This window comes from Belonocnema kinseyi, chromosome 9, assembly GCF_010883055.1.
Source record: "Belonocnema kinseyi isolate 2016_QV_RU_SX_M_011 chromosome 9, B_treatae_v1, whole genome shotgun sequence".
Lineage (NCBI taxonomy): Eukaryota > Metazoa > Arthropoda > Insecta > Hymenoptera > Cynipidae > Belonocnema > Belonocnema kinseyi.
The window spans coordinates 44,483,471-44,494,661 of record NC_046665.1 but is presented as its reverse complement, the minus strand read 5'-3'; the positions used below and the strand labels follow the sequence as shown (position 1 = coordinate 44,494,661).

General features: G+C 31.1%; 1 protein-coding gene across 1 annotated transcript in view; it reads right to left on the bottom strand.

Annotated features, from left to right (window-relative positions):
• Nucleotides 1-11,191, bottom strand: part of LOC117179872 — a 247,333-nt gene that overhangs the window by 50,862 nt on the left and 185,280 nt on the right. Inside the window, exon 4 of the mRNA XM_033372043.1 lies at nt 3,574-3,667. Coding sequence (XP_033227934.1) covers nt 3,574-3,667 — 94 coding nt within the window. The remainder of the gene's footprint in view (nt 1-3,573; nt 3,668-11,191) is intronic.

Genomic DNA, 11,191 nt, shown 5'->3' with positions numbered 1-11,191 from the left:
CCCCCCCCCCCCCATTTTGATCGCTGATAACTCGGTTATCAATGTGGCTCAACATTTTTTCTTTATGGTGCATATCAGCGCATTTAAAGATCTTCAAGATCAAGTGATTTAAATTTTGATTTTTTAAACAATCTGATATAACTCCTCCAGTTTTGTGGCGCAAAAACTTTTATCTGTGGCGCCTTTTTTTGGGAAAAAAAGGATTTTTTGTGAGATTGCAATAGGAGCATTTTATGGTGCTTGCACAAATTTGGCCGTTCGATTTTCGGCTTTATTTTCAGGAATGCTGTTCATTAACTTGATTATTGGACCTTAAATAGGATTTTAAATTTTATTTTAATTTCTTAAATTTGAACTGGAATAATATATCGATATAAAAGCCTCAACTATTTCTTGTAAAGTTAACTTAAAAAACAACACATTTCTTCATTTAAAACTGCAAAATAATAATAGGAGTTGACATAAAAACTGTTCTGTGAAAGAAATGGGCTTCTGGGAATATTCTTAGACGGAAAGTGAAATATCAAATAATTGCGTTTTGTCACTTCCTCGAATAGGATTCGTACCTTCATCAACCCTAGCGGACTGTATGAACGGAAAGGATACGCTACAGCGTACCCTTAGGGGCTGTTCATTAATCACGTAATGACGAGGGCCGGGGTGAGGGGGGTTTGGAGGATGATTACACTCGTCTTACAAGGGTAAGGATGGAGGGGGGGTCAAAAAGTAAGAATCGAAATATGCAAAATTAAAAAAAAATTACTAACAATCGATAAGCGTAAATATATACCTTCTGAACAAAATTCTGGACAGTTAATTTATCAAGAGCAGCTCAAAATCATGTGAGTTTCGACTGTCAAGTTTTCAAAACAAACTTTGTTCAGAACAAACAAACTTTTTACTTGCGTGACAAATGTCACTGCATGTCGTACGTAAAAACCGTTATTAATGTAAGTTTTTGTGAATATAAGTATGAACGACAATGGTGAATTGTATAAAACTTTTTACGACACGTACAAAAAACGATATCCCGAGAAAACGGACACAAAATGTCAAAACGATGCCAACCAAGAATGACAGCGATCATTCCCCGAAAACATGAAATATTGTAAATCAACGCATATTTTATATTCGTTGTTCCTTTTTAACGATCGTTAAATGCGACGATATCAAATGCTGTAGAATGCCGAGAAGTGATTTAGGAAAGTTTCTGCCCGACAGATTTCTTCCTCCACCTCTGCCTTTCTTCCAAAGACTAAGTTTTAATATTCCATTCCACATTTGAAGTACGATAAAATTCCCGACGACTTATTTTTTACTACAGTACAAACTCAGCTGGACGGAAGAATCTGCAAAGACTGTAGTTTACCAGGAAATCGGTTGGCCATATTTTTAATCGGTGACCTGAGCGCGGTGCTTTAAATCTGCAATTCCACATTCGCTAAAATACTTTGTGAATAGAGTTAAATGAGACTGACTAAACAGAAATAATTCCTATGGGTATTCTATGATTCATTAATGTGCACATGAATGGATTGAGATTCAGTATGAAATAGAGTTCTTAAAAGATCACAACGAATAGTAAAAATAGAATGCACACACAGAAATTTTCAATTAGCGTAAATCTTCCAATTGTATGTCATTTCAGGTTATGTTTAACTGAGTAGAATACGCAAATTACAATTCTAAATAATTAGTTATTTTGAATGAAAGATATGTACTAAGAAATTTGATTAGGACAATTCTGATTCAACAAAAATTAAGAAAATTCAAGCTAAATAATATTTTTATTGTATATTATAATTGATGCGACAATTTATTTCTAAATTTAATGATTATTTAGCGTCAGTGACATTCAATTTATTCAGTGCACATTCTAAAGGCTGCAGGGAGTCCACGTGTCAGAAAGGAACTTGGCAATTCTCTCATATCCATTTGCATCACAAACATCCAAATGTTTAGAAATTCAATACCCGCATTTTTTTAGAAGATAATTTCTATAAAATAAAACGAGAGTGATAGTTTTTGTGAGTTTAAGATTGATATCAGGTAAATCTGAAGCTTCATATGACCTACAGATTGTAACTTATTTCTTTTTTACTTTCAGTTATAACGAGAATTTATGAACGTTAATTAAAAAGCGAAATTTAGTTTTTCTTGTGTAAAATATATAAATAAATTTTCAACATTCAGATGTGTGATGCAAATATGTGAAAAACAATGTTCAACAAAATATTAAAGTCTCTGAAAATAAATAGTCTATAAATGAAAGTAGACTACATGTATGCCAGGATTTTCTTAAAAATTTCCCACTTAACTAGTTTTTAATAAATAATTTAAACTATTTATATTCAATTCGTTCGATTTAAATTAATAATTTCATATCAGACCTATCGTTCCTCTATTGGTTAATGCTGATTTATAATCGCCATTGAATGTGTACGGAAAAAAAATTACGTGGCCGATTAAAAAATCCAGTTTTTCATTCGAAACTTACTCTACCCTATAGGCGGGTATCCGGAATTCCAGTGACAGATACGCTATTCAGAAGACCTCAAAACCTATTCAAATGCAAGTAAATGGATTTTCGTTTCCTGGGTTGTATTTTGCGTCAAAACAAGAAGCGAATATGCATGTGAAAAATTAAAAACACAATTTGCGAGTCAAAGTAAATCGAAAAACATCTTTGAAAATTTTGGAAAAAAGAAAACGAGAAACATTGTGAGCTTTCAAAGATGGCTATTCTTATTTTTCTATTATTGATTCGTTCGAAAATTGGCTGACGAATGCGTGGAGTGATGATTGAGTGCAATTGAAAAAAGACCAAAAATGATCTTTATTATCTTAATATGTTCCTCTTATCCAAAAATGTTCCTATTACCAAAAAATTACAGTATAAATGTTTTATTTGATGAACCAAAAAGTTATGATGTGATTTATGGTAAATAACATGTATCTTAACAATATGACAAGCGTCACAATGTTCTGAATAATTAAACAATATTACTATTAACATAAAGAAAATGTGCATTTATTGAAAAAAAAAATTTTCAGTCCTTACGTAATATGGCATGGCGACTTCAAGAGCATCTATAGTCGCTTAAGTAGTATGCTGCTACTTATAAAAGATGCGCTTGAAGTCTCCTTCAACCTATGTAAAATTAGAGGTATTGTATTTTTTTTAAATTTTTAACGCTGCAAAAACAACTATTGCAATTATTCCGTGAGCTCATGGAAAATTTAACGTAGAATCCGAATTGCATTAATTTAAAGGTTCATCTGATTTTTTTTTCGTTTTTTTTACATGATACGGAAGAGATACTATGTGGATACTATCAGGGTATGCTGTAGTATAGCGTATTCTTTCCGTCCATTCGGTCCGCCAGGGAATGTAGTTCTTCAGAAACTCTCTTCAAATAATACAAACACAAACTACTGCTTTTCTCAGCTTTCAGTTCCCTTTTACACACCGCCTAGCACTGAATTATTAAAAATTATCTGAATGAAAATTGTCTTCCTATCATAAACGTAATGTAACGCGAATAAAATGCATAAAAAAATAGTTTAAATTACCTTAAAATCAGGATCTGTGGTCATTCGTTTGAAGGAGCCAATTATGTACAGCGTTCCGGTTCCAGTATCCACCATTTTTGCTTGCGTGCTGTACCTGAAAAACAAACATTATACTTTAATATTTTATTTAAAAGTTACTGTAATTAAATAATGTCAACAAAAAATCGTAATATTTTGACATTTTATCAAAAAACAGAAAATTTATATTTAAAAAATGAAAATTTCATTTTAGGACACATAGTTCGAGAATAAAGTTATATATCCCAATCGAAACCAGTATAATTTTTTTTCAAAAACATTGCAAATTTTAGATAGGGTGCCCCACTATAGTCGTTCCGAGAATTTGCGCCGCAGATGGGTGTAACAAGAGCCGCGCGGGGTGCGCTCGGTTTGCTTCTCAGTCAGACATGAACAAACAAAAGCGTTTAAATCCGGAGCTGTACTATATCGGGTTTGTTCCCCATCACCGCTAGCCTTAAATCACGTACAATAGAAGAGTTTCACTGTATTTAAAAATAAGTTTGGTTCACATTTCACATAATCCATAGGTTCTTGTCTTCTGTAGACGAAATATGCATATCGGATTTTCTTTTAAACTAATAGGAGATATGATCCTCTATTTTTAAATCTATTGTACGCTTTGAGAAAATTTTCCAAAAATAAAATATTGTGTATCATATTTGAAACAAACATAATACCTCCTTTTCTTTACCAGTTCTTTGAAAATCTTTAATTTTAAACTGGAGCGGATATAACTTGTATGTATAAAATGAAGAGTTTAAGGGTCATAATAAGCTCGAGTACTTGGCCAAGTTTGCACCTGAGCTATTTTGACGATAGACGTTCTTAGACTTACGATGAACTCTAACGGCGCTTGAAATATTAACAAGCATTATAAACGGCAACATAAGTTTCATCTGCCATTTTCTGAACTATTTTATGCATATTAAGCAAGCTGTGTTGACTTTAACGATATTCCGAACATTATTGCTCAAGTATCGACGATATTAATTTCATACCTCATTAGAGAATTAAGAAGTCAGAAATATTTAATGAAAACATCAATTATTAATAATAAATTTTTTATATATTAAATTTCATTATTATTTATCGCTTTGACCATAATTTTTAACTCTAAACTTTTTAAGAAAAAAATCTAATTGTTGTAAATCAATTGAACGGTTTCAGGGAGCTTCGGCTTCTAAAATTAAATCTTTTACGTCTGATTTCTGGTCTCTTTCGCACTGGAACCATAGCCCTCTGACTTTTTACTCTTAATTTTGATACCTTATATTTGACCTTTGACTTTTGATGCTTGACCTATGCTCCTTTAACTTTGAACACTGGATTATGACTCCTGACCATCTCGTTAACATTTACATTTGTATCACCTTAACTTTTTGAGGAAGACGAATTTCCATAACTTTTTCAACTTCTCCGCGCTGGGATTCGAACCCATTACAGCATTACTCAGTTTGCGTGTAGCCAAAATCGAGAAAGAATTTATGCATTTTTATAGATTTATCTGAAACTTTATTAAAGGGTTTTGGAGGTCGTTGCTTTCAATATTTACAGAAAAAATTATAAATTATAAATGGCGGATCAAATATGACTGCTAATATTTCTAAATACATATTTCACTGAAACTTTATGCGAAAGCGTTACTTTTAAATTTCTGATTTAGCATTTCACGTTAAAAGTTATAATTCCAAACTTGGGGAGCGAATATAATAGCTGAAATTTTAACGTGTCTAAATATTTGAATAACTCTGCACAAGGATTGTTCGAGATAGTTATATTTTGCAAGCGAATTTTTTAATTTTAACATCTGCATTTAGCCTAGCAAAATTATAGTGATATATGAAAAGGAATTATACGAATTTAGTAAATAGAGCGAGTGCTAGAAATATATGAAGTGATAAAAATGACTGTTTTTACATAATAAATGTAATTGTGACAAGACTGTAAGAAACAGAAAGGTAAAACTCGGAAATCTGAGGTTTCATAGTTAGCTAAATATGAATCCAAAGTCAGAATTCAGACATCCAAATTATCGCATCTAATATGGCGGACTGTAAACATAAAAATTATTTTAAGGGCGTGAACCACACTGTCACGTGACCAGTTCTTTTAAACGAACTTACTCATTAAGTAACAATTTTTATTGATTTTCAATACCAAATAGACGTTTATAATGTTTCCCTTTACTTCTATTTGGTACGAAAGTTTAATTAGAGTTATTATTTTATAAATCAGGATTAAAAAATTAAAAATTACTGACTAAAATATATAGATTATTCGAATTTGCTTGAAACATATTACTCGGTGGTTTATCGGGTCACTGAAAAGGAATCTGAAGTCATAATTTTAAATTAAAAATTGCACATTCAATATGGCAGATTGTAAATATTAAAATAATCGGGTTTACTTAGAACTTACTGCTAGAGGATTATTCGGGTAACTGAATACGAATCTAAAATAAAGAATATCAAATTCAAAATGACCTCCATCTTGGCTCCACTATTCTGAATCTTATATTTTTTACTACGTATTCGTTATCAATGATAGACCTAACCCCTGATTATAGTAAGTTCAAATAAAATAAGAATAATTGTTATATTTTGAGTCCACCATATTGGATCCGCCATTTTTACATTCTAATTCATAAGAGTGTAATGTAATCGTCCAAGTTTGCGATCTCTAGTTTTTAACGGATCTTCACGTTTCCGCACTTACAGAGTCCGAAAATCATAAAATTTTGTCGGTATCTGCCTGTCTATCCATATGTCTGTCTGTATGTCTGGCTCTCTGGTTACCTGAATGTTGTAGCCACGCTAACTTTTGAAGGAGTTGTCCATCAATTCAAACATTCATACACTTCTTAAGGTTCCCAAAATCAAAGATGTTAAATATATTTATGAACTATCTCATTTAAGTTTTTCGATCAGACAAAAATTCAAAACGTTAGAGATTTTTCAAAATTTGAAGAAAAAAATTTTGAGTTAGAAATCTTTGTCAAATTTTCTGGCACACGGCAAAAAGATTTGCAAATTATCTCAATGGCATTTTTGAAATCTATAAAAAATAAAAAAGTTATATGCTTTTCAACATTTAAAACATCTTCAAAAGTAGGAAACAAATTTTTTAAATAGGTTAAGAAATATTAATAAAAAATTCTACTTGATATAGAATATGAGCGTTGTTTTTAGTAGATTTGAACAAGGTTTACAAGTTATCGAGCGCGAAGCACGAGTTTCAAAATGAGAATGTAATCGTTAAAGGCGTATATGCTTTGAGAACCTTCTTTAAAAAGAAATCGAAAAAAATTCAGTTCCAATTTATGGCTGTAATTCCTCAGAAGTTGAAATCACAGTTTTCGATTTCCTTAAGATAAAATCTCTAAACGATATTGTCGAGTTCGATTGTCACAATACTCGATTTCATTGCTATATGTGTGTGATACAAGGCGTCAGTAGGTTAGACAGCATTGGAAAATATTGAAAAATTGTCACGATTGCTCGTTCTCTGATAGCTACACGCGTGCGAGAGAGACATCCGTGAGTCACCGTGAGTTAGGCAGTAATGGAACGTTACACGTCTTTTCTTGAAGTTAATGATCCCAACGGAGCTGCCTTCATCTGCGCTTACTTGGATTTGAGTGGTGTTCAGTGGCTACGGTGCGTGCCTGTACTTGATTTTTAAATACGTACGCGAACTAGAGCCAATGAGCGCCACACAGTTCAAGCATGCGCAAGTACTTTTGGATCAATGTTGGGAATAATAATCGAATCGAAATTCAAAGCCGACTGTACGAATCAAAGCTTCTCCTTTACCACCACCTTGCCACCCGTACCGCCGCAATACACGGCCTCTGCTTGTGATTTATCATCGAATTCTTATTTCAATTTAAGCTTCTCTGATTGTTATTTATGATCGTGTTTTTATTCCAAATTTGGAAAGGACATTTTAAATCCTTCAAACCATTTAAACGAACTGTCTGGACCATTAAATATATCTACCTGAGTGCCTGCAGAGAATTTCTCAGAGCTTCTCAGAGCCTTGAGAATCTTCAGCATATACTCTGAGAGTTCTATTGGTAAGATTATTATATTTTTAATTACATGTTAATGGTTAATCTTATTTGTTATTAATATAAGCATTAACATTAAGTAATACTCCTATGAAGCATGGCATTTGTTATAAGTTTTGTTATCAAAGTCCATTACTGGTGTAAAATGCGATAACAAATTTTTGAGATTTTGAGGATAGGAATTAATTTTAGAATACAAGAGCGAACTGCTGTTCGCAGAATTAGATAATTTTTGCCACTTTAATGTAAATCATTCGTATATCTACAAAAATCTATAAAATATGATTTTTTGCTATGAAAAATTACAAAAATGTACTAAAAAAACTTTACGAAAGTTAAGCTTTTACTCATTTGTCTTAATACGAAAAAAATACTCCGTGTTTGAAATATATTGAAAATTAGTGAAATTTTTTATACAAATTTCACAAAACTTTCATTCAAATTTTTCAAGTTTTTGGTGAAAAACCAGAAACTATTTTAATCAGGATTAAAATAAAAAAATAGGTTTTTATGTTTTCATCCTACGTCTGTTTGATAAATTTTTTAACTGCGAGCAGTTCGCTCTTGAATTGCAAAATGTAATATTAACCTCAAAATCTCAATAAGTTTCTATCGCATTTTATATCAGCAATAAAATTTTATAACAAATTCCATGAATCACAGGAATAATGCTTAATGATAAGGTTTATATTTAATGCAAATAATAACTAAAACATTAATTTATAACTAGAAATACACTAATGTTACACTAACTTTACTCAATATCAGAAAAGTAACATTAAGCTCCTTGCACTTCACCTTCACCACAAAACAGCTGCATAAAATATATAGGCTTCCAATTTTTTATGTGCTTTCAAATACTATATGCTTTAAGAAATGTGGGATTGAATGAATTATGTTCAGTTTTATGGATCTATCGGGTCTTCATATCTGCCGAGAATTTTGCCAAATACTCAATCTTTATTTTCTGAAAATACCATTTTGAAAACCTCCAACAACAGATACATACTATAGGGATGTATAGGCACTTTTATTATCACCCAATGGTCGGCGAGAAATTAGTTTTTGACCAACTAAAAAGGAACTTACAACGAAATAGGTGAATTCTGAATCAAAAAGATGAATTTTTAAGGAAGAAGTTTTACATTTTTAACGAAAAACACAAATTTTCAACAAAATACAGGAATTTTCAAACAAATAATTCCATTTTTAACGAAATATCAAGTTTCAATAAAAAATATCAGCTTTTAAACAAAAGTAGAATAATTCAGTTTTTAGTATATAAAAGTTAATATTCAATAAAAAAATGAAATTTTCGATAGGTTACTTAAAATTTTAATCAAAACAGGCGAATTTGACACCAAATATTAAAAGTTTTAACAAAAAAGATGCATTTTCAATCACAAAGATTAAGTTTCTATTAAAAAATTTGTAAACAAATATCATAATTTTCAACTAAATTAATTTTCAATGCAAGAACAATATTATAAAAAGTATTTAAAACCAAATAGAATTCATTTAAAATCAGGCAGGTTCAACACGTTATTTAGCAGAATCAAACAGTAGAATTCTATGAAAAAAGACGAATTTTCAAAAAATTGTTGATATATATATATATATATATATATATATAACCGGAAATAGGAATATTCATTTTTAGCTGAAAGAATTATTATTTAAGAATGAACAATTAAATTTTCAACGGATTAGTTGAAATTTATTCAACCAGATTAATTTTATAATACAAAGTTGAAGTTTCAAACAAACTGACGAATTTTCCACGAAGAATATTAATTTTATATAAAAAAGGACGGTTGAATTTTCAACTAAAAAAGATCAATTTCAAACATCAATTGTCTCCAAAAGATGATATAATCCAATTTTATTTTACAAAAATTAATTTTTGACTAACTGTGAAGGAATGTTCAAAAAAATAAGTGAACCTGCAATAAAAAAGATGAATTATCAACCACGAAGATTAAATTATCTGTTTAGAAAGATGGTTTAAAAAAATTATATTTTTTAACAAAATAAGTTTTTTTTTTAAATATAATTTTTCTATCAAAAATGGTATAATCAACTTTTCACTTAAGTAAATCAATTTTTCACCAAAAGAGGCATTTTTCACATAATAATAGAATCCTCAAAAAAAAGATAAAATTTCAGTTAAGAAGTTTTTTTCACCAAAAATGACGAATTTTCAACAAAATTCTGATTTGTAAATACTGTATCAAAACAGATAAATTTGTTTCCAAATCTTTTATTAATTTTCTACCAAACCATAAAAATTAAAAAAATTAAATTATTAAGTAAAAAAAGGTCAATATTCAATTTAAAATATCGATTTTCAACCAAAAATAGTAGAATCGAAATTTCTTTTAAATAAATTAGTTTTTGACCAACTGAAAAGGAATTTTTTATAAATAACTGAATTCTTAATGAAAAATATTAATTTTGATTTATTTTATTTATTGAACAGTGAACGGGCTAAGCCCTTTTGTTACAAACTACATTTTCTTAAGACTATGTACTTAAGTATAATAACTATTGTGATTAGGCCGCGTTGTTGTCGGCATGGTATAAGATTTTTCGCAGATTATTTCTGAATCGCGTTGCTGAGGTTTCGAAAAAGTCTAATTCCTTACACATTTGATTAGCCTTCCTACATATTCTCGTTATAACAGAATTTGCCCCGTAATTAGTACAATGATAGGGTATTGTGAACAGATTTCTATTCCTTAGTAAATTCGGTGGCGCATACATATTTATGACACATAACAAACTTGGGCATTCGATGTTGTTGCTTAAAAGATTGTACAAAAAGCACATGTCAGCAAACATAAATCGTTCCGAGATTCCAGGTATGTTAAGCAATAGTATAGGTTTCCATACCACTGAGGCAATAAATACAACGTTTTTAGGGAAAGCGGGGTTTTTGAATTTCGATGCATTTCGCGTGACAAAGCCCAGCGTTCTGAGGGCTTTGTTGATTGCATTTGCAGCTTGTGCATTTAATGTTAAGGAATCATCTAGCAGTATCGCAAGGTCCAGCACCACGGCGACCCTAGTAAGTTCCTCTCCTGCCATGTTGTACTGATGAGTAAGGATAGATTTATTACGAGAGAAGGTTATAATCGAATACTTCTGCTCGTTCAGTTGCATCCCATTCACAGTGCACCAAGTCTGCAGTTGATCGAGATCTGACTGAAGGCTGATGCAATCAGAGTGGGAGCGGATTGTTTTGTATATCTTTAGATCATCAGCAAAGAAGAGAAAAAAGTTGAATTTTATAATGAAACTAATATCGTTGACATGAAGAAGAAATAGGAGAGGGGCGATGTGCGAGCCCTGTGGGACCCCGGAAGTAGCTTGAAAGGGTTCCGAGTGGCTGCTTTTGAAACGAACTGACTGCCATCTATCGCTAAGATAGCTTTCCATCCACATAAGCATATTGTTTGAAACCCCCAGGACTCTAAGCTTTGCCACAAGAATTGCATGATCAACTTTATCAAACGCCTTCGAAAAATC